We start from the raw sequence: 27,943 nt of genomic DNA, 5'->3' as shown, positions 1-27,943 counted from the left end.
TGTGTAAATGTACCACAGCTTCTTTATCCACTCATCTACTGAGCACTCGGGCTGTTTCCAGATCTTAGCTATTGTAAATAGTGCTGCTGTGAACATAGGGGTGCATACATTCTTGCTGATTGGTGATTCAGGATTCTTGGGATATGTTCCCAGAAGTGGGTGAAATGGCATTTCCATATTTAATTTTTTGAGGACGCTCCATACTGTTTCCATAGTGGCTACACCAGTCTGCATTCCACCAGTAGTGAACTAGGATTCCCTTTTCTCCACATCTTCGCCAGCACTTGTCTTTAAGTTCAGAAAACAAAACTGAATCCAACCAAAAAAAGAATGCCTGAGAGTCAAGTCTTGAGAAGCACGTTCTTGTCCGTAAGTGTCTGCCCAGACCAAGTAAGTTGTTGAAGATACAAAGGAGAGACTAAATGCAGATTGTGGTCCTTATAAGTCAGAAATTTTCTTTGTTGAAGTAGAATTGAACCTTCCTAGGATCCAGACTGGAGTATTGGTGACAACATTTGCGCAGGGACTTTGCCAAAGCCTGAGGACCACATAAAAATACTCCAACCACAGACCTGCAAGAAAAGAATAGTTGGCTAGTAAAGGCTGCGATGTTGTTAGAATGGAGAAATGAGGTCTCTACTACTGACAACTCTGCAACTCTGCATAGAAATTCAGTTGTTGACACCCTTCTCACATTCCAGAAACCAGGATTTTAAAAAGATTCCCAGGTGATTCTAATGTGCAGCCAAGGTTGAGAACCACTGCACTAGGTACTCAGCCTTGCCTGTTCTATTCAGAACATGTTCAGCTGTAGTGCCCTGTAGTGGTTAAGTGCTAGCTAGACTAGTGAGCCAGGCTGCCTGGGTTAAAATCCCAGCTCTGACACTTGTCCAGCTGTGTGACTTTAGGCAAGTTTCTTAACCTCTCTGTGTTTCAGTATTTGCCCCCACTCTATAAAATGGTGATAAAAACAGTACCCACCTTACAGGATTGTTTTAAGGTTTAAATAAAAATCATAGCTGCCATTAAAGCCATGTGTGTAATTGAATTGATCTTCACCTGCCAATTGTTCCTGGAATTTATCTAACACAACCAGCTTAATCTCCTTCTCATCAGAATGTCTGACCTCAGGGCACCAGGTTTTCCTGTGTTTCAAACCCCTCCAGAAAGACTGAGGTCAGGTCATCAGCTAACTAGATAATACAGCCCAAATCCTTGCTGCTTTGAGGTCGCTAAGCCAAAAGCAATGCATTTGAACTGTTCCAGTTCTATTTCATTTGGTAATACAAATCAGAACTGAGTCTCCTTGCCTCACTATTTGAATGGGGGGTTGTGGTGCAGCAAACGAATTCTCATCAATTACGAGATCATGACCCTTATTTGGCTGAAACCCCAGATGGAATTTCCTCAGTTTTAAGCAATAATCTAGGAATGGTGCAAGTAGTTTCTGCCCCAGAGGTCTTTTCCCAAGAGTGTTCAACATACCATAATGCCTTTCCTAAACCCTAAGTCTGTAAACTCAACTAATGAGAGGAGAATACACTTACTTGGGGTGGATGGTAGCTATTGTAGAAAACTCTTTATCCCACATAGGTCTCCCAAATAAAGTTTTGTGTTTCAGACCTGTCAGGACGTCTGTGGCTTTGTCAAAGTTTAATGCTGCATGACCAGCCTGGAGTCAGAGAAATAAAAAGTTAGAAAAAGAAGGCCCTGATTGTCTCTTCCTTCAGCCACTTTTAAACTTGAATGTGAGGGTGAGAGCAGGTAGGAAATCACACACAAAAAAATTATTTCCAATCAGCACACACTGTCTTTGGTCTGACATTCAGCTTGCATCCAACATGGGAATTAGTGTGTTGTTTGAACTCACAATGTTGTTGTCCCATCCGGTGAGGAAGAGACGGAAGTTTAGAAACCCAACTTTGCCTAATTCCTCCATCTCCTGTTCCAGGGAAGCCAGTAGGTCATTGAACCAGGCAAAGGCACCTGTCTCCCTGCAGATCCAGTAGAAATATATCTGGAATCACCAAGAGAGAACATAGCCTTTTATAAATGCCCTTTACAATGTGCATTGTAGTGACATGATTAGGTAGATATACTGTATATTTGTTGATCAAGTTTAGGGTGACCCGAGAAATCACCTCTACAGAACAGCAGACCTTAGGCAGCTCAAATGTCCAGAGTCCTAACAATTTCCCTTGTGGAGAAAGATCACCCGCCAATGTCATTTTTGTTTCAAGGTAATTTTAAACTCAAATTGAAAATGAAGACCCTATTCTTATAGTCAATCTGTAGAAGCAGATGCCTTGGCAGAGAGAAGTGATCACTTGGTCTCATAACTCCAGAGAGCGGTGCTTGCTCATCAGTTGTAAAGAGCTTAGCCCATGAAAGCAATGGACCTGTCAGGCCCACACCAGATAAAAGGTGGTATGAGGGAGTGTACCGTTTGTGTTTTGAGGTTGTGATCTGCATGCCGGAATTTGTACCAGATGGACTTCAAAATGGAAGCAAAGGGGGTGACCCCAATTCCTGCTCCAATCAACATAGCCACTTCATACTGAAAAACATCCTCACTGGCAGTGCCAAAGGGACCATCCACCTCAATCCTGGCAGAAGACAGAAGGCAATAGGCAAGTGAAGTCTCACCTCCCCCTGCCCCCCAACCTCAAACACCCTCCCAGTGACATAGCAGTTCCCATGGCTGATTTCAGCCTGGTTTTTTTGTTTTTTTTTTTATTACGTTCCATTGTACCAAACATAAGGTTCAATGAGGAATTGTATTCTCATATTTGCCTGTCTGCATCCTGGTCTGGGTCTCTGCAGCTCTCTAGGACCTACCTTGGAATTGGTGAATGCTGTTGTTCAAAAGCCTTTATGAGATTTTCTGTCCAGTCCCCTGCTGCTCGGATATGAATGGAAAAGAAGTCTTCCTCCGGAGCAGAGGTCAGAGTAAAGGGATGCCACTCCAGGTAAGAGATTGAGGGGCAGTTAACAAAAATATACTGTCCCACTTCCATGCTGAAGCCACGCTTGATCATCTGCAATTCCAAAACTTTGGATGGGTGCATGACAACCTATGAATGAGGCACAGAGACCAAAGGAGGCAATTTCAAATGATGACAGGAATGGTAGATAAAGTAAATGAATAAAGCTGGAGGGCTGGTGACAGTGGTAGCACAACTTGCTAGCACAAATGCTTTCTAAAGGGAATAGCAGTTACTTACTTCAGGCACTTGGTTACACTATGGAACTGACAGCGTTATTAGGTTGCCTGATTCTTCAAGAGAAGCCAGAAATGCAATTTTTAATGTAAAAGCCTCCATCCAGATTTTTAAGTGTTAGCAACTAATTCAACTTTCTAAACAATGAGTGTGTGGGCCAAACAAAATATGTCTGTGGGCTACATCTTACACAGGCTGCTTGTTTGCAGCCTCTGACATAGACCGATGTTGATGATTTCTGCTAAACCCCTCTTCCCATAGTTCTGTCCAGCACTGGAGGAACTGAAGTATGTTACCTCCAAGATGTTTTTTTTTATTCCCTACAGGGTAACAACATGGAAATTTATTTCTATAATTGGGAAGACCAGAACTCTTATCACAGCAACATGAAAGTGCATGTGCTTTACCTTGGTAATCATAACCCGCTGCTGGGAGCGATAAAATCGGAGGATCCTTTCAAAGATATAAAGAACACCTGGTGCAAGGATCCACTTCCAAGACTGCAAAGAAACAGAGTACAGAATAAGGTTACACATTAATCTCTTCTTTAGGATTTATTTGTGTAGCAGTTTATTCCTTCTTTCAGTAAATATTTATTGAGTTCTCTGCTGTGTATCATTATTAAGCCACTAATTTCACCAAATTTTGAGAACAGAAATGTAAAGGAATAAACTACAATAGTTTCTTTTGCTAATCTGTTACTTATAAAACAGATCACTTCCTGAAATTTTACAGGTCTCACCAGGAAGCAAAAGAAAAGCACAGAAAGAAAGTATATGGTAAATACAGGGTGTCCCCCCAAAGCATATATATTTTTATACATATATAAAGTCAATGTTTATTAACATACAGTTCATTTTCAACATTTAAAGGAAATTGAGTTGTTAGCTGTTAAAGTGTGTATACATTTTGGGGGACACTACTTATATGTAACTTAATTTTCAGAATCTAAGACTGTTTTCCAGGATAGCTTGCCCAATCTGAAAAACGAACAGAGAAGGTAGATGTGAAATTGGAGATGATTAAGAACAAAACAAGCCCTAGCCACTTTGGCTCAGTGGATAGAGTGTCGGCCTGAAGACTGAAGGATCCCAGGTTTGATTCTGGTCAAGGGCACATACTCCAGTGGGAGGCAACCAATCAGTGTGTCTCTTTCACATCAATATTTCTCTCTGTGTGTCTCTCCTCCCTTCTACTCTCTCTAACAATCAGTGGAAAAATATCTTCGGGTGATCATTAACAACAAAAAACTGCCCTGGCAGGTAGATCAGTGGTTAGAACATTGGCCCCACGAACCAAAGGGTTGCAGGCACTTACCTGGGTTGCAGATTCAATCCCTGGCTCAAGTTGGAGCTCGTGCAGGAGGCAGCCAGTCAATCTCTCTCTCTCTCTCTCTCTCTCTCTCTCTCTCTCTCTCTCTCTCATTATTTCTAAAAGTCAATGGAAGAAAATATCCTCAGAAGAGGATTAACAACAACAACAGAAAACAAAAGTGAAAGTGGTTGACACTATTGGTAACAATATGGTGTACCCCGGTTAATAATGCGGATTTTTTTCAATAGATGGAGTTACACATATGTTGATATATATGCGATTTGATATGTATGCTATTTTGTTGTATTGACAACAAGCTTCAAAACTTCATATGTCAAATTTTCTGAAGGTATTAACATCATAGATATTTTTACACTTAAAAATGTCGAATTTCGTGCCCAAAAAAAGAGCATTTATGGGAAGTTTTAATTTATTACTTTATTTTGAAGAAAAGTGCTGCTGAATACTTCGGGAAGTTTATGGTGAACATGCTCCATCTCAAGATACTTGTGAACGCTGGTTTAAATGCTTTAAAAGTGATGATTTCAATGTGAAAGACAAAGAATGTCCAGGTCAACCGAAAAAGTTTGAAGACCAACAATTACAAGCATTATTGGATGAAAATGCATGTCAAACTCAAAAACAACTTGCAGAAAGATTAAACGTTGCTCAGCAAACAATTTCTGATCCTTTACAAGAAATGGGAAAGATTTTAAAGGAAGGAAAATGGGTTCCACATCAACTGAATGAAAGACAAATGGAAAATCCAAAAGTCATCAGTAAATTGTTGCTTCAACGGCACTAAAGCAAGTCTTTTTTGCATCGAATTGTGACTGGCGATGAAAAGTGGATTTATTTTGAGAATCCCAAATGCACAAAATCGTGGGTTGATCCAGGTTAATCATCAACATTGACTGCAAGGCCAAATCGCTTAGGAAAGAAGACAATGCTCTGCGTTTTGTGGGATCAGGAAGGGGTGGTGTATTATGAGCTTCTAAAACCAGGTGAAACCATTAATACTGACTGCTCCCAACAACCAATAATCAATTTGAACCACGCTTTGATCGTGCGTGAAACAACCAGAATGTGCCAGAAGACACGGTAAAGTAATTTTGCTTCATGATGATGCACCATCACACACTTCAAAACCAGTTAAAGACACGTTAAAAGATCTTGCCTGGGAAGTATTAACCCACCCGCCGTATTCACCAGACCTTGCTCCTTCAGATTACCACTTGTTCTGATCGATGGCACACGCACTTTCTGAGCAGCACTTCAAAACGTACAAAGAAGTGGAAAATTGGGTCTCTGAATTGTCTGCCTCAAAATAAGAAAAGTTCTATTGGGGCGGTATCCACAAATTACCTGAAAGATGGGGGAAATGTGTAGCTAGCGTTGGACATTACTTTGAATAAAGCACTTTTGATGTTTCTCTTGAAATTATTGTGTTTTCTTTGATTACAAAATCCGCATTATTAACCAACACACCTAGTAAAACTTGATACTTATCCATCACCTCTTTTCTCAGGTGCTCAAAACACCTAACATGGTAATATACTTTTTTCTTTTTTAATCATCACCAGAGGATATTTTTTCCATTGATTTTTAGAGAGAGTGGAAGGGATGGAGGAGGTGGGGGAGAGAGAGAAGCATCAATATGAGAGACACATCAATTGGTTGCCACACACATACTGTCCAGGGTCGGGGATGGAACTGCAACCAAGGTACATGCCCTTAATCGGGAATTGAACCGGCGACCCTTTGGTCTCTGGGTCGATACTCTAAACACTGAGCCAAACCATCAGGGCTGGTATTATACTTTTTATCTTGTCTACATTTTTTTTAAAAAAAGCAGCCTTTTTATCCCTGAAATCTTTTTAAACGTAGCAAGTTGCTTCCATATGCACAGGAGCTACCAAAAATGTAGTTTCTAGTGATGTTAAGTCATGTCCTTTCTTGCATAATTGTTCAAGAACTGTGTGCAATGAGGTTTCTCATTTTTCAGGAAAATGACTTCCTTAGGTCTCTCTGGGGAGAAAATGGGCAGAAATGGGGCTAGTGAACCTGAGAGTGGGCATTGTACAATTTGATGCTGCTTCTTATTTGGGAAAAATCCCCAGCTGAATTCAGAAAAACTGGGCAAAAAAACATTAAGAAATGACTATTAACAATGTGGGAAATTTTTTGGCCTAAGAACTAACCAGAGAAATGAATTAGAAAACTAAATAGCATTTGAGCCCCTCAAATTGAAAAGCTGCTTTAAACAATAATGCCCACCATTAACTGGGATGCAGGGAAATGGGCACATTCACATGTGCAGCTGGTGAAAAAGAATCTTCCCAGGGAACAATTTGGAAATACATCTCAACATCCTGGAAAGCATGCCTTCTCTATTACCCAAGAATTTCACTTCTAGGAAATGGAGCATAAAGAAATAATTAAAGTGTGCATAAATATACAAGTATAATAATGGCCACAGTATTTACTAAGAAAAAAAATAACAAAAATGGTATATCATACAGATTTTTTGTCAATACCAAACTGTCTTTTTAATTTCTTTTTGTATTGAAATATGATTAACAGATAATATTGTTAGTGTTAGGTGTACAGCATAATGATTCCATATTTGTATATATTGCAAAATGATTATCACAGTAAGTCTAGTTAACATCCATCACCTTACATAGTTATAAAAGTTGTGTGTGTGTTTTTTTTATGATGAGGACTTTTCAGATCTGCTCTGTTAGCAACTTGGAAACATGCAACTTTAGTTACCATGCTGTACATTACATTCCCAGGACTTATTTATTTCTAACTGGAAGTTTGTACCTGCTAACCACTTTCACCCATTTTGCCCACCATTCATCCCCTGTGTCTGGCAACCTTCAATCTCTCCTCTGTATATATGAGCTCAGTTTTTGTTTGTTTGTTTGTTTGTTTGTTTTTAAATATATTTTATTGATTTTTTACAGAGAGGAAGGGAGAGGGATAGAGAGTTAGAAACATCGATGAGAGAGAAACATTGATCAGCTGCCTCCTGCACACCCCCTACTGGGGATGTGCCCGCAACCAAGGTACATACCTTTGACTGGAATTGAACCTGGGACCCTTCAGTCCGCAGGCCAACGCTCTATCCACTGAGCCAAACCGGTTAGGGCTCAGTTGTTTTTTTTTTAATTAGGTTCCACATATAAGTGAGATCACATGGTACTTATCTTTGTCTAACTTTTTCAATAAGCATAATGCCCTCAAGGTCTTTAAAAATGACCATATAGAAAAAAAATGTATACTGTACAACTTTTTAAAAACCGATGTTTCAAAAGAATATTTGACAAGAGAGGAAAACATCCAATGATATAGATGAAGGTAAAAATGTATTACATCTAAGTGGTAGAACTCTATGAAATTTTTATTTTCCTCTAAATATGTTTTTACATTTTCTGAACTTTCTACAATAAACATGACTTCTTTTTATAATTTTTAAATGGGGTGAATGTGAAGAAAGTTTTTTTTAATGTTTATGGAAGAAACAAACCAATATATTCAACTAGATAGCAAAACTGGTATTCTCTCCCTTGGGATATATTGTAACCAATCAAGGAACCCTTGAGTTTTAAGTATGCCTCCAAATAGGCCAAATATACCTTATCTCAGGTAATATATGGGGAAAAGATAGATGTTGATGTGCAATGTAAGACCGGGGTTTAACTGCCTTAACTAGTAAGGGGCTGATCAAGCTTTATAGGTTTCTGTTTTTAAGGGCTTCTTATCAAATAATACAGAAGGTCTCTGGTTATAGCTTCCAAGTTCCTATGACTTTTGAAACTAAGTGTGCTGTTAACATATGCCAGGGATGTCCTTTTACAATTATTTTTAATAAATAATACATGTAAGTAACATGTACACTGCACAAAATTCAAAAGTACAAATCTCTCTTCCATCCCTGCTCCCCAGCTCTCCAGAGGCAGACAATCAATGTTATTATTTTGTAAATCCTTCTGGAGAATATGCATTTAAGTGATAATACTGCATTAAAATGCAAATGGTAGCAGACTATACACACTGCCCTGACGTTGCTTTCATTTAACATCTTTAAATTTTTTAAATTTTTCAATCCTCACCTGAGTGTTTGTGTGTGTGTGTATGTATTTGATTTTAGAAAGAAAGGAAGCGAGAGGGAGAGAGAGAAACATCAATGTGAGACAGAAACGAGTTACCTCTGGTATGCACCAGGGAGCAAACCCGCATCTTGGGTAACCTGTATATACCTGCAACCTGGATATGTGCCCCTGACTGGGAATCGAATCCAATACTTTTCTGTGTACAGGACGATGCTCCAACCAACTGAGCCACAGCATCCAGGGTTCATTTAACATCTTAGAGCAGTGGTTCTCAACCTTCTGGCCCTTTAAATACAGTTCCTCATGTTGTGACCCAACCATAAAATTATTTTCGTTGCTACTTCATAACTGTAATGTTGCTACTGTTATGAATCGTAATGTAAATATCTGATATGCAGGATGGTCTTAGATGACCCCTGTGAAAGGGTCATTAGACCACCAAAGGGGTCGCGACCCACAGGTTGAGAACCGCTGTCTTAGAGACTGCTCCATATTAGTACCTATAGAGCTGCTTCTTTCTCTTTAATGGCTACTGAAAACTCCCATAATTGTAGGAAAATCCCATGATTTAACTAGTCCTCTATTGATGGGCATTTATTTCCAGTATTTTGTTCTATCCAGCACTGCTACAATGAATAACCTAATACATGTTAACACATATGCAAGTATATTTTTATTTTTTTTTATTTTTTTTTAAATATATTTTATTGATTTTTCACAGGGAGGAAAGGAGAGAGATAGAGAGAGTTAGAAACATCGATGAGAGAGAAATATCAATCCGCCGCCTCCTGCACATCTCCTACTGGGGATGTGCCCGCAGCCCAGGCACATGCCCTTGACCGGAATCGAACCTGGGACCTTTCAGTCCGCAGGCTGGCGCTCTATCCACTGAGCCAAACCGGTTTCGGCGCAAGTATATTTTTAGAAAAAACTCCTGGAAGTAGAATTTTAAAATTTGATAAATATTGCCAAATCACCCTTACAAATAAGCAGTTGTATAGGTGCACACTCTCACCAGCAATGTGTGGGAGCATTGCCAACACAGCACATGAGCAGACTTTTATATCTTTGCTGATCTGTTTGTTTTTAAAAAGAAGTATCTTAATGTAATTCATATCTTCCACTGTGAAAAACATTTACCATAATTTAATATATTTAAGATTAACACATATCGTCATTTCTTCGATCTTCTGTATCTTTTTTATGAGGTTGTTAGGCTTTTTCTTATTAATTTGTAGGAGTCATTTATTAATTAGGAAATTAGTTTATGGTCTATAAGTTGTAAATAATTTTCCTACTTAGTAATTTGTTGCCTGTCTTTATTATTTATGATGGGGTTTTTTTTTGACTATAGAAAATTATGTGTGTGTATAGATATACTATATATAGTATATATAAAGAATAATATCTTTGAATATATATTTATTCAAATTTATTATGTTTTCTTTTCTGGCTTCTTAACTTTTTGTAAATCTTATTTAGAGAATATCTTTATTAATATTTCAGTATTAGAAAAAAATTTCCATGTGGCCTTAGGGTGCTTTTATGATTTTTTTTAACAGTTACATTATTGATCCATGAATTCTTGATCCATATTTAATGTAAAGTGTGGAATTAAGATACAGCTTTTTTCACCCTAGATGACTATCCTATTATCCTAAAAGTATATTGAACACTTTTATCTTTTTCACATTGATTTTAAATGCCAATTTTAGAGAATTTCTTTAGGTATTTTTCCCGTTCTAGATGAGGACTGAGCTATTGCTCTTCATTCTGCATCTGATTTAAAAGCTTTAATCATCCTCAGAGCATTTTGAGGCACCACAAGTTAACCTTTCCCTTCCATTTATTTTTCAATCTAACATATTTTATGAGCAAACCAAAGTAAAGCCATAACATCCACATAATTACCCTGAGGCACACCTTGAGTTCCCTGGAACCCAATTTCATGATCATCACTATCTAACAGTAATTTCTAAGCATGTTCTTATAACACCAATGAAAGCCAACCTCAAGAATGCTTTTTTAAAAATGTTGAACTTGCCCTAACCGGTTTGGCTCAGTGGATAGAGCATCGGCCTACAGACTGAAGGGTCCCAGGTTCAATTCCGGTCAAGGGCATGTACCTTGGTTGCGGGCACATCCCCAGTAGGGGGTGTGAGGCAGCTGATCGATGTTTTTCTCTCATCGATGTTTCTAACTCTCTATCCCTCTCCCTTCCTCTCTGTAAAAAAATCAATAAATATATTTTAAAAAAATAAAAATGTTGAACTCAGAAACAGAGAGTAGGAAAGTGGTTAACCAGGGGCTGGTGGTGGGAGTGAGGGGTCCAGAATGGGGAATGTTGGTTAAAGGGTACAAACCTTTGGTTATAAAATGAATAAGTTCTGGGGATCTAATGTACAGTATGGTGACTATAGTTAATAATACTGTATAGTATACTTGAAATTTACTAAGAGAGTAGATATTAAGCATTCTCACCACCAAATAATGGTAACTATGTGAAGTGATGGATGTGTTAATTAACCTCATTGTGGTAATCATTTCACAAAGTATATGTATATCATTCATCCACATTGTACACTTTTGAATATATATAATTTTATTTGTCAATTATTTATATATATAAAAGCCCAGCAACCGGAATGGCGTAACTACCAGAACAACCAGAATGACTGGTGGCTATGACGCGCACTGCAGCAGCCAACCAGCCTGATCTGGGCCCCAATCGCTGCCTCCCCGCCCCCCCCCCCCCCTAGCTGGCCCAGCCTCCAGTCAGCCCCCGACACCCTGATCTGGGGTGGGGTGGGCCGGCCAACCACCCATGGGCCCTCTGCACTGCCAGCCCAGCCAATGGGCCCCCATCAGGGCAGGCTGGCTGGACCCCACCCATGCACAAATTCGTGCACCGGGTCTCTAGTATTTCAATAAAGCTTTAAAAAAGAATGCTTTCCTGCCCCTAAAAAACATTGACTGGAATTTCACAGCTAAGTTTTGAGACAATATAGTTGTTAAGAACACAATCTTTGGAGTCCTAAATGCCCGGACTTGAATTCCAGCTGGACTAGTTACTTACTGTGGGAGCTTTACAGTTTACTTCATCTCCATGAATCCTAGTCCTTTTGTCTCAAAATGGAGACAGAGGTACTTACTTCATAGGTTATTGCTATGCATAAATGGGATCATCCATATTATGCAGCAAACCTGGCCCATGGTAAACTATTAATAACATGGGCTATCATTATTGCCTTTGGAGAGGGTTTTACGACACGTACTAACTTCCTCTTCAGGGTGCTCTGCTTATGCTAATCCCCTAGCCCAGGAGTGGGCAAACTTTTTGACTCGAGGGCCACAATGGGTTCTTAAACTGGACCGGAGGGCCGGAACAAAAGCATGGATGGAGTGTTTGTGTGAACTAATATAAATTCAAAGTAATCATCATTACATAAAAGGGTACGGTCTTTTTTTTTTTTTAGTTTTATTCATTTCAAACGGGCCGTAGTTTGCCCACGGCTGCCCTAGCCCCATGGTTGGCAAACTGTGGCTTGTGAGCCACATGCGTGCGAGCCACATGCGGCTCTTTGGCCCCTTGAGTGTGGCTCTTCCTAAGCCTTAGGAGTACCCTAATTAAGTTAATAACAATGTACCTACCTATATAGTTTAAATTTTAAAAATTTGGCGCTCAAAAGAAATTTCAATCGTTGTACTGTTGATATTTGGCTCTGTTGATTAATGAGTTTGCCGACCACTGCCCTAGCCTGTTGCCAGCGATATTGGAGTTCCTTGGTAGTAGGAATTTTGTGGATATATTGGCTGAACTAATAATGGTAATAATAACAAATAATAATAACAACAATATAAATAACAGCTCCTAACAAGAGTCTATCCTTGTCCATAGGATTTTTACCTCAGCAGAGTTCCCTTCAAATTGGGGACTCTTGCAGTGGGAATCATGATCATCCCACTTCTCGAAAAACTCTGCACACCTATGAGGATGACTCTCCTTTATACTTTCTTCTGTTTGACCTCGGACAATTCCACTGAAATAGATGAAGAAGGACAGTTTAGGCAATGAATTATGCAAGGTCAGGGGCTAGAGCATGAGAAAGGAGTCTGAGGACCTTACCTAATGCCATGAATCCCCAAGCCGATGAAGTAAATGATAAAAATATGATGTATATACCAGAAGACCTCAAAATAACTCCTCCGGATAAACTCCATAGATGAAGTCACCATGAGAACCAGAACTATTGTGATGATCACTCCAGTGAAACCAGGAATGCTGGTGAATGTCATATATATCACTGTCTATGAAAGGAGAAATGTCAGCCTGACACAATATCCACCAAGGATACCATGCTTTTCTTGTTTGTGACCAGAGCCCAGATGCTTTGCCATTGAGTCAACTCACCATGTTTGGGGACTGCATGGGATTTAGCCAAGAATCCCCCTCTTTTTCTTGAGATAGGCTGGAGAGAACAGAAGCAAGGGATCCATCTGTGGCCTGTCGGCTTCTGCTGTATCGTTCAAAGTTAAACAGGTGTGCAATGATATGAATAGCTAAGTGGAAAGACGAAAAGGATTGTTAGAAGTGTCCCAGGAGCATCATGGCAGGCATGCCCCACTAGAAAAGGAGAATACTGTATATAGTGTCTAGCAGAATGCCAAGTCCACAGAAGGTGCCCAATAAACCTTTATTGTAGAGAGACCCAAGACCTTTTTTTTATACTCACTCTGTTCCCAAAGGAATAGAATGTGAGTTCCACGAAAATAGGCCTAAAACAGGGCCTGGCAAATAATGCCGGGTGTAATATACATATTTTTTGAATGACTGTATGCGTGGATGAAGGAGACTTGACTCTGAATGCCTGGAAGCCTATCGTTTCATGGTTTGCCTCAGTTACCTGTGTGTAGGCAGATCATATATGCCACCAGCTTATGGAAGGTGAGGTTGTGATCCAGTTGCTTTCTCATAGTACGCCTGCAAAACTACAAATATAAAGTGATGGAGGTCAGATTTCTACCAGGCAGCTTTATGAAATTCACCAACCCATAATCAACATGTCTTACACAGAGCATGCTAATACTCACCCACCCTTGTCTACCCCCTTGGCTACCAAAGGAGACCTCTGGCTTCCATTCCTAGGGCCTGGGTGTTGGCTGGCCAACTAAGGAGTCCAGGGTCTTTTTAAAAAATCTGTAAGTCTTTAATTATAAACCATAAATGATGCATATTTCAGAGTGGTTGTGAAAATTAAGAGAAAGTTACATTTTACACTATAGTCATTTCCCATCCTATTTCTCATTTTTTTCCTAAAAACCCGGTGATGTGTTTGCTTTTTTCCCCTATAGGTTTAGTTTCATTGAAAGTACTTTATAAACTGATGTTCAGAGGAATGCCCTAAAGGAAATACAAGATGTACTGCTATTCAGAAAAAAAACTGTCGTTCTTTGACACTTTACCCTAATTCACTTTTTCTCCCATTTCAGTGTTCTAAGTCACGTTCTTTAATGTGAAAGTTGACCTATGAGTGGTTGGGACTCACTGAGCAGGTGCCCCTCAGGAAGGACAGCAGATTCCGACACATGGGAAACAGGATCAGCATGCTGTTAAAATTCAGGCAGCGAGCAGAAGCTCTGGCCCAGGCCAACGCCGACTAGACCAGAGGAGAGAAGACACCATCAGCTGCTTCATCTCAGCATTTAGCAGTAAGTATGAGTCTAGTCCATTTGTCTGAGACCTGGAAGTGGGCAGGCTGCAGCTTCCTCCCCTCTTTCTCAGTAGCTAGGACAATCAGGCCAGGCTCTCTGTTTGCAAATAACTGAAAATTTGTTGGATTTAATATTGAATTGAGAAATTCTTGTGACAGTGATTTGGAAATGTTTGACTGTACATTTATCAATATGAAAGATAACAGGATTTAATGATTCCATGTTAACAAACACATTCTATGGATGTAATACTTTGCAACTAGTATATTGCTTAATGCACTCAGTTATTATTTTGTTGTTTTCGCTTGTAAAACAATCTTGAGGATCATATATACTCTTATTTCATTTTAAATAAAGCTTATACATTTAGAGATATAATTGAAGATGGTGACTGTTTTTTCTCTTTTCTGTATTTTCTAATGTAGCAATTATAAGCATGTAATCTATATACATAAAACCCTAAAATGCAAATAGACCAAACGGCAGAACAACCGACAACCAAACAACCAGTCACTGTGATGTGTGCTGACCACCAGGAGGGCGTGTGCAGAACATGGCAGGCGTCGGCAGCAGCAGGATGGTGGAGCAGGTGAGCAGGGGCAGCAGACCAAGGTGGGGCACTGGTCGCTGTCATCAGGGCGAGCCTCTGGTGGTTACTGAAAATTCTTTGTTCCTGTGCACCACTGTCCTGCCTAGTGCTCACACCCACTGCCGGCTCCTGGCACTGGCCCCAATCACCCTTCAGGGCTTCTCCACATCCCCCTGCTCCTGAGGGGTGATCAGGGTCAGCAGCCATCTCTCATACCTGCTGCCAGCGACAGCCCCGCTTGCACCCGCTGCCGGCACCAGAGCCACTGCTCACACCCAGTGCTGGCACCAGCTCTGCATTGTCAGCAGGTGTGAGTGGCGCCGGGGCCATCAGCACATGGGAACGGCAGCAGCGGGAGAGGGCTGCCGGCAGACGGGACTGGGGGCCACGGCAGGAGGGGCTGGGTGGCGGCACAGAGGATGGGCCAAGGCCCGCCCCTGTGCCCACCACAGCCTTGCGGCACACAGTTCCTTTCAGGGTGCAAGAATTTGTGCACTGGGCCCCTAGTATCCATATAATAAAACAATTAAAATATAACCTCTTATATTTGTCTTTAATAATTGAAGAAAGCCTAGGCAAAACTAGTGAATCTCTTAAAGCAAAAATGTTAAACTTAGGTAGAGATTTGAGAAGCGACAACTTCTTAGAACAGAATTTCAAACTGATTTCCTTGGGTAGCCAGGCAACGGATATCAAGATTAATCTGATCCAGCAGTAGAAGCTGCTAGAAAAGGAGACAATGAATCAGTTCTTCAGAGAAGTATTTAGCCCAGAAATAGGTTTGATTAGGTATATGCTGAAAAGAGTATGCTCAACTCCATGGTAGCTAAATCCAACTTATCTCAACTCTGTACAACTGGTTTTTGAGTCCATGTACTTGAAACTGCAGGCTATAGAGTATGACCATCTCACAGCAGCCAGGCAATTACTATTGCAGTTCAGCTGACTGGCCGGCCTTACATGTGTGCCTGTCAATGACTTACTAAAAGGAAGAATATGGGTTAGATTTAACAATTTCTCAGCCTTTTTTTTCTAGTAATCTTTTTGGCTCAAAAGCTATTTTTCCATACAACCTAAACCTCAAGCAATGCTACATGTGTTTAATAAGCCAGACAAGATCTCCCTCACATCCATAATAGCTTACAATGTCAGGCAGTGCAATGAACAAGAGCTGCCCTACTGTTTTCCATTTCTGGATCCTCCATATGACCTGTGTTTCTCCCTTAGCTGAGTCATACTCCGACTGTTTTTGATAGAAACAGCTTGTTCCACTTCTAAGTAAATTTTCTCTGCTTATCTCAAAGATCTTACATTTCCACATTGGTTCCCACATCTTGCTTATTTAAGTCACAGAGGTTTCTTAGGGCTAAAATTGGCAAGTGAATTAAAAATACAGAACTTCAATTTCAAAGCTCCATATTTTGTGAGGGTCATTTGTATAGGATGAATCCTTTTTAGAATAAATCTCTTTGATGTTGTTGTTAATCCTTACCTGAGGATATTTTTTCCATTGATTTTTAGAGAGAGTGGAAGGGAGGGGGGAGAGAGAGAAACATTGGCGCAAGAGAGACACATTGATTTTTTGCCTCCCAAATGTGTTCCCCCCCCTCCCGGACTGAAGATCGAACCTGCGACCCAGGTACATGCCCTTGACTGGGAATTGAACCCACAACCTTTTGGTGTGTGGGCCGACACTCCAACCACTGAACCACACAAGCCAGGGCTAGAACAAATCTTTTTTGCCATTGCAGCACACTGAAATATCCCAAATTATGTTCACTTTTCATCATCAACACTAACCGATATTCTAATTAAACTGCTGCTGCCTTTAATGCCTCATTGACTATGGATTTAAACTCCTTCCTCTGCTACGTATTTGCTCTACTTCATACTGAATCAAATAACTTTGCATTTTCCTAGAGGGAGCACAAGTTTAAGAAATATCCTATGGAATGATTAAATGAATTATGGCATATCAATGCTATGGAGTGCTATGGTTCTTAAAAGGGTAAGAGCTATATGCAGTGGTACAGGTGTAGTAAATGTTTAATAATCAGCCTTCGGGGGAGACAAGGGTCTTTATTTCCAGGATTTGCCGATTTACATGATGTAAATACTCCCACTATGGCAGATTTCAAGATACCAACTTGATGTCATTGAACGCCACTGAATGCTGGGTAAGAGATGCACACAACTGGCTACTGCAAGATGGTACAAGCTGGTTTCAGCACTTCACCTGTCACATAGCAACATGGAAAGATATCTGTTGCCCTAACCGGTTTGGCTCAGTGGATAGAGCGTCAGCCTGCGGACTGAAGGGTCCTGGGTTCAATTCCGGTCAAGGGCATGTACCTTGGTTGCAGGCACATCCCCAGTAGGAGGTGTGCAGGAGGCAGCTGATCGATGTTTCTCTCTCATCAATGTTTCTAACTCTCTATCCCTCTCCCTTCCTCTCTGTAAAAAATCAATAAAATATATTTTAAAAAAAAGAAAGAAAGATATCTGCGATACACTAAGTGTGGGAAGAAATTTCCAGCCAATACCTACAATGTGATCCTTTTTTGGTTAAAATTTTTAAAAAAATGATGTGTCCAACTGATGTGTTTATCAAAACTCATAGAATGGTATACCAAAAAGAGCAATATTTTGATGAATAAGAATAGTATCTACCTCAAAAACAAAACAAAAACCATATGTCTGATGCATTTGTGAACACCTCAGTGTATTTATGCACAATACACATACACCAAATTATTAATAAATGGTTATCTTTGGAGAATGGGATGGGAGAGTAATTTTCACATTTATACATTTTTCTGTCATTTGATCTCATTGAATGAAGCATTATTTATCATTGATTTTTTAATAGAGAGGACCTTTAAAAATGAAATACCCACAGGAAATCATCATGATTCACTTTTTTGTTGCTGACTTTTTGATCATAAAGCAATTCAACTCTTAATAACTAGTCACATTTATTGCATCATTCTCTCTCTCTCTTTTAAATATATTTTTATTGATTTCAGAGAGGAAGGAAGAGGGAGAGAGAGATAGAAACATCAATGATGAGAGAGAATTATTGATTGGCTGCCTATTGCACGCCCCCCACTGGGGATCAAGCCTGCAACCCGGGCATGTGCCCTTCACCGGAATCGAACCTGGAACCCTTCAGTCCATAGGCAGACGCTCTATCCACCAAGCCAAACCAGCTAGGGCAATTGCATCATTCTCTTAATAAAAAGCTATTTTAAAAACAAATGAACACTTCCTTTGGAGTTATAGTTTCCAAAGAAGGATCAAGAACCAACATTTAAAATGGAAAACAGCAGGGTAAAAGAAACCATGAATAGAACATTCAAATTAATTGTGATCTCAACATGGATCCTTTGATTATGGAGAGAAAAGAAGGATTTTTTTTTTAAAGGACAAGCTATCTTTAAACATGTACATTGGGTGGGTCTTTGTGAAAAGCTAGTGGAAAAGGCAATGTCAAGCCCTGGTGAGTGTGGCTCCAGTGACTGGAGCATCTTCCCTTGCACTGAAGGGTCTCCAGTTCGATTCCTAGTCAGGGCACAGATTGTGGGTTTGATCCCCACCCAGTCAGGGTGCACACGGGAGGCAACCGATTGATGTTTCTCTCTCAAATCCATTTCTCTCTCTCTCTCTCTCTCTCTCTCTCTCTCTCTCTCTCTCTCTCTCTCTCCAATTAAAAACGTATCCTCGGGTGAGGATTAAAAACAAAGAAAAAGGCACTGTTAAGATGAAAGTGATTTAACCAAATCCCTCACATGTTGTTACTGAATAACAGACCATAATTAGCAGTCACATTTCCTTCTCTAATTAGGTAATGGTCAGATGGATGGGCCTGTGAGAGAGCCATTCTCACCTCCATGCTTTCCCCTGAAAACTTCCACACCAATGTGCACTACCCACCCCCTTCCTCTTCTATTCTTTTTTTATATTAAAATTTGGGATGACATAACATAAATTTCAAGTGTACAACTTTATAATATGACATCTGTATACTCTTTTGTGTGCTCACTACCCGAAGTCAGTCTCCTTCTGTCATCATGTATTTGACCCCCTTTACCCACTTCATCTCCCATCCTCCCCACTCCCCTTCCCCACTGGTAACCACCATTCTGTTGTCTGTATCTATGAATTTGTGGGGTTTTTGAATTTGTTTGTTTCTTTGTGGGTTTTTTAAAAATATATTTTTATTGATTTCAGAGAGGGAGAGAGAGATAGAAACATCAATGATGAGAGAGAATCATTGATCAGCTGTTTCCTGCATGCCCCCTGTTGGGGATTGAGCCTGCAACCCAGGCAGGTACCCTTGAACAGAATCGAAACCAGGACCCTTCAGTCTACAGGCCAACACTCTATCCACTGAGCCAAACCAGCTAGGGCTTTTGTTTTGTTTTGTTTGTTGTTTTATATCCCACATATGAGTGAAACCACACAGCATTTGTCCTTTTCTGTCTGATTTATTTCACTTACCATAATGCTGTCAAGATCCCTCCATGTTGTCACAAATGGCAATACTTCATCTTATGGCTGAGTAGTATTCTCTTTTACAGATGTACTACATCTTTTTTTTTTGCCTTTTATTATCTCTTTTCATTTATTATTATTTTTAAACCTCACCAGAGGATATGCTGTGTGTTTTTTTTAATCTTTATTGTTCAGATTATTACAGATGTTCCTCTTTTTTCCCCCATAGCTCCCCTCCCCCCGGTTCCCACCGCACTCCAGGCCTTCCCCCACCCCCAGCTGACCTTGTCCATAGGTGTAAGATTTTTGTCCAATCTCTTCCTGCATCCCCCACAACCCCTTCCCCCTGAGAATTGTCAATCTGCTCCCTTTCCATGCCCCTGATTCTATTACATTCACCAGTCTGTTCTGTTCATCAGGTTTTTTATTCATTTGATTTTTAGGTTCACTTGTTGATAGATATGTATTTGTTGTCACTTTATTGTTCATAATTTTTTCTCTTTACCTTTTTCTTCTTCTTCCTTTTCTTAGAGAATACCCTTCAGCATTTCATGTAATACTGGCTTGGTGATAATGAACTCCTTTAGCTTTTTCTTGTCTGTGAAGCTCTTTATCTGACCTTCAATTCTAAATGATAGCTTTGCTGGGTAGAGTAATCTTGGTTGTAGGTGCTTGCTATTCATCACTTTGAATATTTCTTGTTACTCCCGTCTGGCCTGCATAATTTCTGTTGAGAAATCAGCTGACAGTCGTATGAGTACTCCCTTATAGGTAACTAACTGCTTTTCTCTTGCTGCTTTTAAGGTTCTCTCTTTGGCTTTTGCCCTTGGCATTTTAATTATGATGTGTCTTGGTGTGGTCCACTTTGTATTCCTCTTGTTTGGGATTCTCTGTGCTTCCTGGACTTGTAAATCCATTTCTTTCACCAGGTGGGGGAAGTTTTCTGTCATTATTTCTTCAAATAGGTTTTCAATATCTTGCTCTCTCTCTTCTTCTGGCACCCCCATAATTTGGATGTTGGTATGCTTGAAGTTGTCCCAGAGGCTCCTTACACTATCTTCGTATTTTTGGATTCTTTTTTTCTTTTTGCTTTTCTGGTTCCGTGTTTTGATTCTTGGGATCCTCTAGTCTGCTGTTGAATCTCTGTATATTATTCTTTATCTCTGTATATTATTCTTTATTTCAGTCAGTGTATGCTTAATTTCTGATTGGTCCTTTTTCATATCCTTGAGGGTCTCCCTAAATTTCTAGGAGGTTTCTAGAAGATTCTTGAGTAACCTTATAACCGTGGTTTTGAACTCTATATCCAGTAGTTTGCTTTCATCCATTTCTTTCATTTGTGACTTGCTTATTTGTCTCTGCACTTTGGCTGCTTCCCTGTGTTTGTTTCCATGTACTGGGTAGCCGCTAAGTCTCCTTGAGTTATAGAGTGGCCTTGTGTGATAGGTGCCCTATAGGGCCCAGTGGCTCAGCCTCCCCAGTCACCTGAGGTGGACACTCTTGGTGCACCCCTTTGTGGGCTGTGTGCACAGTCTTGTTGTAGTTAAGCCTTGATTGCTGTTGGTACCACTGGGAGGAATTGACCTCCAGGCCAATTGGCTGTGATGACCAGCTGTGTCTATACTGGAAGATCTGTTGTGCTGGAGACACCCTTATGGGGCAGGACTTGCTTCAGTGGTGCTTTGGTGCTCACTGAGTCTCCCCCCTGAGTGTGTCTCTTATGGATGTGAAGAGTTGTAATCTGGTATGGTCTCACTCTGACCACTGGGTACACTGGCTCTGGGATCTCCAAGGAGGTGCAAGGTCAGCCACTGTCTGGGGCTGCCCAGCAGGAGCTACAGAGACATCTGCAGATTCCTCCTCTTTGTATTGGGTTTGGAAGTGCCCAGATGAGGACCAGCAGTAAAGCAAGGCAGGCTGCTGCTGCCGGGCCTTGGGCCTTCTTTTGGAAGTTTTGGGGCTCTCTGACCCAGCTGCAGTTTGACAGATTTTAGGCGGAGAAAGGACAGGCCATTCATATGCAAAAGCCGATGCGCACAGCTTGGGTGGGGTTGTAAATTGGTGGGGGGGGGGTCTCTGGGAATTACCAGGATGGAGCAAACAGCAATGGCTTCCAGTCAGCCCTACACCAGAGACATCCCTGAGGTCTCTGCGCCCCATGCCCCCGTGCGGAATAATGATGGCTGCGAGCACCTCTGAGAGAAAGCTGCCCTCGCATTCCTGTCCCAATGCCAGACAGTCCAGTTTCTCCCCGTATGAGTCTGGGTCCCCCAGAGTCTCACCTGGAACTGGAGTTCAGAGGGATCAGGAGCTTGTATCTCCCTCCCGATTAAAAGAGCAGCACATCCAGGTGCCAGCACTTTCCGCACCTCCGCACCTCTTACCAGTCTCAATGCGCTTTCTTCACCTCTCTAGCTGTGGAACTTCCACTCAGCCAGCTTTCCCATGGTTCTGGGTGGTAGTTGTTCTGCCTTTTAGTTGTAATTTTGATGTGGTTGTGAGAGGCAGCAAGTATAGGTGTTTACCTATACCGCCATCTTGGTTCTCCTCTACATCTTCTATTCCTCATCTGCCACTTCCCCAGCCTCCTTCATCTTGTTACTCTGACCTGACCCAACCTTTCTGAAGACCTTGAGTTCTACAGCCCCACTCAACCCTACACACCTCTCTTAGTATCCCTGTTTGATGGAAGTTATTTTTCTGTGTGATCATCCACAGTGGTAGTTTTAAGTTGTTTATTTATTTTTAACCAAACTCTTAAAATCATAAGCAGGAGTCCATAAAACAGATAAATCTGCTTTGGTTGAAGTAGGGGCAAAGGCAGGAGCCTTCCCCTCACACCCTATAGGAGCACCTATTTCTGTGGAAACCAGTTTGAAAACCACTGCCTGCTAGTTTATTGTTTGTTTTCATTAATGGGTCTGGGGAATGTGCCTAGATAGGGCTGTTAGATTTAGTGAACAAAAATACAGAAAACTAAGATAAATTTGAACATCAGATTTTAAAAAGGAACAAGGTATCACCCTGATTTTCGAAAGTTCACATTTTGCCAGTTAGCTTTTGCAAAAGATCTACATTAGTACCTTTTCTGCTAACTGAAAAACAAAAAACAAACAAAAACAACCCAAAGAGGATTCTGTTTTAAAAAGAAAAGGTTAAAAGCGAAAATAGTGTTCAGCATTTGTTTTGCAGTCAGCTCTTATAGAGGTAGTGTACACCCTGAGCAGTGGGTGTCCTCACTAAGCCCTTTCCCAGGAGCTACCTCAGCACCAAGCCCCCATAGCTTCAAAATGCACCTGTGAGCATCTATGCTTGATCCTGATTCATCAGGTGCATCTGTTAGCAATGTGTGTCCTAAAATATCAGAGTTCATAAGAGTGTTACACTTAGCATAAATCCAGGTGTAATTAAGCATATTTGGTATGATTTGGTAGGTTATTTTGGGGGGGTCTAGAAATGCTCAAAAAGTTTTCCATATAAATTAATGGTTATTGCTTCTTTGCTTTATGCCATTTTGGCTTGTAAAAGCTTTCATAGGAATGCTCTACTTTCAGATTGTGGGGGAAACCTATAATTTTTTTAGTACAACAGATCCTAGAATAAAGTAGTTATCTATATCTATATCTATATCTATATCTATATCTATCTATCTATCTATATCTATATATATATATATATATATATATATATATATATATATATATATGGCTAATATGCAAAGTTTCCCCTCAGGAGTTTGACTGAGATCGATTGCTCGCTATGACGTACACTGACCACCAGGGGGCGGCGCGGAACATGGCAGCGACCAGCAGCAGTGGCGGGGTGCTAAGGGAGCGAGGGAAGGAGGAAGTGGGGAGGTGGGGAACCTGATTGGCTCCGATTGCTGGCTAGGCCTAGGGCCCCTACTCATGCAAGAATTTTGTACACCGGGCCTCTAGTTTAATTATAATGTTTATGAGCTGCCATAGGAACTTAACTCTTGTTTATATCAATTAGCCTATGGTAAAATTGTTTTTGTTATACATCGTTTTGCTTGAAGTTGTAGAACCAATTGATGATATTAAGTGAGGACTTACTGTATACCTATGAAATATTTGGAATACTTATACCAAAAAAAATTGTTATTTTCCTAGAGTTCAAATTTAACTGGGCATCCTATAATTTTTCTAGCAACCCTATCCCTAGAGGAAATCAGGAAATTGAGTCTCAAAGGAGCCAGGGTCAGAGACAAGAAAAATGCCTAGATTCCTCATTACAACTATGATACTCACCCCCAGGATTTCTCTTGTGTAGTAGTACTTGTCCCCCTTCTCATATGACAGGAAGGCATGCACAAACAAGAAAACATTCAGCCCCAACCAAGTAACCTAGAGGAAGAAAAAAAAAACAAAGAATAAAGTGAAACTTGGGTATGGGCAGCAGGAGATAAGGGGTAGGAAATAGTGTCATCCTTTGGCTATTTTGTGTTTAAATATTTTAATTTCATTTTATTTTTTAAATATACTTTTATTGATTTTAGAGAGAGAGAAGAAGGGAGAGAAACACAGATGAAAGAGAAACATCATTCAGCTGCCTCCTATATGCCCCTACTGGGGATGGAGCCTGGAACCCAGACCTGGAATCAAAACAGTGACCTCTTGGTGCATGGGAAGACACTCAACCAACTGAGCCACATCAGCCAAGATACACTGTTTACATTTTAAATGAATACAATCTTGCTAGTATCTAACTTACTTTCAGAGTGAGTTAGAACTTTGAAATATGCATTAGACACTATTGAGCAGGCTCAGCAAACCAAAGTCCATCTGGCTCACCACTTTTTTGTATAGTCTATAAGCTAAGAAAGGTTTTTACATTTTTTTCACATTTTTAAATAGTTGAAAAAATCAAAAGAAGAATGATATTTTATTGCATGAAAATTATATGAAATTCAAATTTCAGTGTCTATAAATAAAGTGGTATTAGAATTTAGCCACGCCTACTTATCTCTGTATTGTTTATGGCTGCTTTTGTGATAACAAGTTGAGTAATTGTGACAGAGACCTGCAAAATCTAAAATGTTTGCTACCCAGACCTTTACAGGAAACATTTACCAACTCCTGGTCTAAAACATTTAAAATATTGCCTAAAAGAGTGCAATCAGTGAATAGTGGATTTCCAAAGGAACAAAGAATAAATTTAACAGCTGTAACAATACTCATCTGAAAAGGACTAAACCATTCCAGATTGGCTGGCCTCTTTAATTACACCCTGACACACATCTTCCTGTTTTTAGATTGTGAGTCTCTTTTTAAATTAACATATCATTGCTTTGGACTCATTTGAGCTCTTAAGACTGCTTTTGTCTATCCCAAGTTCTGTCTCTGCATTGGCAAAGGAGGAAATTTGGAACCCACTGCCCACTGCCTTAAAGACCTATCAATTGGGCTCTAGCCAAAGCTTGGAAGTGCTAATTTGTAATTGATCAGGACTCCTGGCATGGGAAAGCCTGCAATATATATATCCCTGGCCCCAGGATGGATCAGAACCATCTCAGACATTGCCCATTCAGATTCACTAGCTCTGGACCACTCACACACCTCTAGCAGCATAGTGATTTAATGTTTGGAGTCAAACTCCCTGGGTTCAAATTCTAGCTCCATTACTTTTTATCTCTGTAATCTTAGCCAGAAATGTGATTAACTTCTCCGAACCTCAGTTTCTTCACCTGTAAAATGAGAATAATAGCAATATTTACCTCACAGCACTGCCGTGAGTCTTACATGAAATAATTCATGTGAAGTAATCAATGCAATGATTGGTGCATAGTAAGAGCTCAACAAATGCTGGCTATAGAGTTGCATGGTTATCAGACTGTCTTTACCAATTAATTTCTTCCTGCATCCTTTGCTTAGAGACCCTTTCCAGAGATAAGTGTCTTCCAGAGACTCTTTGACCCTCACGGAAAATGTGATGAAAGCCAAAGATATCTCAAGATTCAGAAGATAGAGGAGAGAAACTAATTTAGAGGGGGCAGAAATATTTCAAGATCTGAGAGGGACAGAGAGGCCTAATAAAAAATTGTAGGTAAGGTAAATGACGAAATACAGTGACATCTGAGAGTAAAGAATTCCATTTCCCACGTCGACTATCATTTCCTCTGCTATGAATGGAAAAGAAAGTGGAGTAAAAGACCTGACAAGAAAGAGGAATAAAAATAGTTTTGAGTAATTTATGTTTTCATTTAAAAAATAGTACATAGGAGTATATGTCAGAGATAGCAAGAAGTCTGAACCTGCCAGCATGATTGGTGAGGGATATAAATTCAAAACTAGACAGTTAAATGTAACTCATCATCATGGGCAATGAACTCTCCAAGCAAAAAATAGGGATACAAAACATAGAGGACTTTAGAGCTAGAAACACCCTTACATTTGTATCTAATCCAGTCACTTCATTAATTCCCACCACACAACCCTGAAGTCTAAAGAGGATAAATAATTTGATCAAGGTCACTCAATTAATAGCAGAACTGAAACTAATTTCTAGGTGCGCTATTTCCTAAATTAAACATAGGGCATTGAAATGCTGAAAATATGTCATAATATAACCTGCCAAAATAAAAGCTGGGCTTTTTGTTCAATGCAGAACAAACAACTCTCCAGGGGAACGTGATTGCTCTCCATACCTTTTCCCCTGGAGTACCTGGCAGTCCTAAGAGACCCAAAGAAAAAACAAGAGGAAAGAGAGAACCGTAAAAGGAGCGATGACATGAAGATCTAGGTATGTGAGAAAGGACACAGGGAATCCCAGGCTCAGAGGTGACTCAGAAACAAAAGAATGAGTCAGGAAAGGTGTGTGTGTGTGTGTGTGTGTGTGTGTGTGTGTAGAAGTTCTGGCCTGAACACTGGGTATCCACTGAGCCAAACCGGTTTGGCAAATTCTGGGTCTCTTTTTTCCTTGTAAAATCAAGAAGTTGATATAATATATATGCACTATGCAATGCCGTAGTCACTACCCCCACATGAGGCTACTAATCACTTGAAATATGACCAGTCCTGTTTGAGATATGCTGTAAGTGTAAAATACACAACATATTTCAAAGACTTAGTAAAAATACAAGAATATAAATTATTGTATTAATATTTTCAATATTGGTTACATGTTGAAAGGATAATCTTTTTGACATATTGGATTTAACAATATATTGCTAGAATTTAATTTCACCTTTACATTTTACCTTTTTCAATGTAACTATTAGAAAATTTAAAGATCACATATGTGGCTCACATTATATTTCTAATAGACAGTGCTGTGCTGATTATCTATAAGGCTCTAAGATCACCTCTAACTCAAATGTTCAATGATTTTATGAAATCTTTTTTATTGCTTTTAGAGAGAGAAAGGAGAGAGTTAGGGGGGGACATCAATTTGTTATTTCACTTATTTATTCATTTATTGGTTGCTTCTGACCAGCAGAGATTGAACCTACAATCTTGGTGTATCAGGACGGCACTCTAAACAATTGAGCTACTGAGCCAGAACCTTATGAAATTTTGATGTAAGCACTATAGGAAGGATGGAGAGAATAGAATGCTCCATGGCAATAGTTAGAAGTGAGATGGAAGAGAAAAAGAGAAGACAGGAAATGAAAACAGGTTGAAATTTCAAATACTTGTGGCTTAAGAACACATTATTGTCTCTTTACCAATCAATTTCTAGAGTAGGATTTTTTCCCCTTCTCTAAAGTGGTGAATATATTGTACACAGAAGAGTATATAAAGCATAGAGTTGGAATTCTAACTGATAACTGACCTCAATGAGCCCAATATTGGCATGTAATCTTTCCCTTTCAAATAGCTTTACAAATATGAGCAAGCAGAATGTCTTCTTACTCTGTTAAGATTAATTAATAGTGAAATAAGCCAGTCAGAGAAAGATAAATACCTCATGATTTCACTCATTTGTGGAATATAGAGAACAACATAGACTGATGAACAGGGACAGATCCAAAGACAGAGAAACAGTGATCAGACTATTAATCCCCAGAGGGAAAGTAGGGGAGGGAGGGGGCAAGGGGAAGAGATCAACCAAAGGACTTGTATGCATGCATATAAGCCAAACCAATGGACATGGACAACAGGGGGATGAGAGCATGAGTGGGGCGGGGGGGATGAAGACACATTTGTAATACCTTAATTAATAAAGAATTTTAAAAAAGATCAATTAATAGGCAGTTAAACATCACTTACCAGAACCAAAACTGAGAGCCAATGGTTAACCAACCAGTTTGCCATTCTGAAGAGGTGGTTTGGAACCTCTCTAGGCAGCAGGAAAAATTCAGCAACCTGGATTCTGGAGAGGTTCTTCAGGGTTGGGACCTCTTTCCAACTCAAGTTCTGTGAGTCTTTAAGATATCAAAGATGCACACCTACCCACAGAGCTTCCAGGAATAAATAAATGCATTCAGTCTTCCTCCTCTGGACGGAACTATGTTATCAGCTTGGGTAGCA

General features: G+C 40.0%; 1 protein-coding gene across 1 annotated transcript; it reads right to left on the bottom strand.

The window, feature by feature from the left end:
* On the bottom strand, positions 1-27,838 carry NOX1 (NADPH oxidase 1). The gene is made up of 13 exons (XM_006084685.3): positions 27,683-27,838; positions 23,723-23,818; positions 14,203-14,313; positions 13,561-13,645; positions 13,068-13,216; positions 12,783-12,964; positions 12,564-12,696; positions 3,629-3,721; positions 2,839-3,074; positions 2,444-2,606; positions 1,871-2,017; positions 1,548-1,672; positions 1-572 (listed from the first exon to the last, which is right to left on the bottom strand). The coding sequence occupies exons 1-13, from the start codon at positions 27,725-27,727 to the stop codon at positions 446-448; spliced, it is 1,692 nt and encodes a 563-aa protein (XP_006084747.1). The 5' UTR covers positions 27,728-27,838; the 3' UTR covers positions 1-445.
* Between the last annotated feature and the right edge of the window lie 105 nt (positions 27,839-27,943).

Source organism: Myotis lucifugus, unplaced genomic scaffold, assembly GCF_000147115.1.
Source record: "Myotis lucifugus unplaced genomic scaffold, Myoluc2.0 scaffold_13, whole genome shotgun sequence".
In the NCBI taxonomy this organism is placed as follows: Eukaryota; Metazoa; Chordata; class Mammalia; order Chiroptera; family Vespertilionidae; genus Myotis; species Myotis lucifugus.
This window is presented reverse-complemented; position numbering and strand designations above follow the sequence as displayed.

Coding starts and splice junctions, on each gene's coding strand:
- NOX1 (XM_006084685.3), bottom strand. CDS start 27,727: ATGGCAAACTGGTTGGTTAACCATTGGCTCTCAGTTTTGGTTCTG. Junction 13,217..13,560: donor TATGATCTGCCTACACACAG/GTAACTGAGGCA, acceptor CTTTCCACTTAG/CTATTCATATCATTGCACAC. Junction 3,075..3,628: donor AGCGGGTTATGATTACCAAG/GTAAAGCACATG, acceptor CCTCATTCATAG/GTTGTCATGCACCCATCCAA.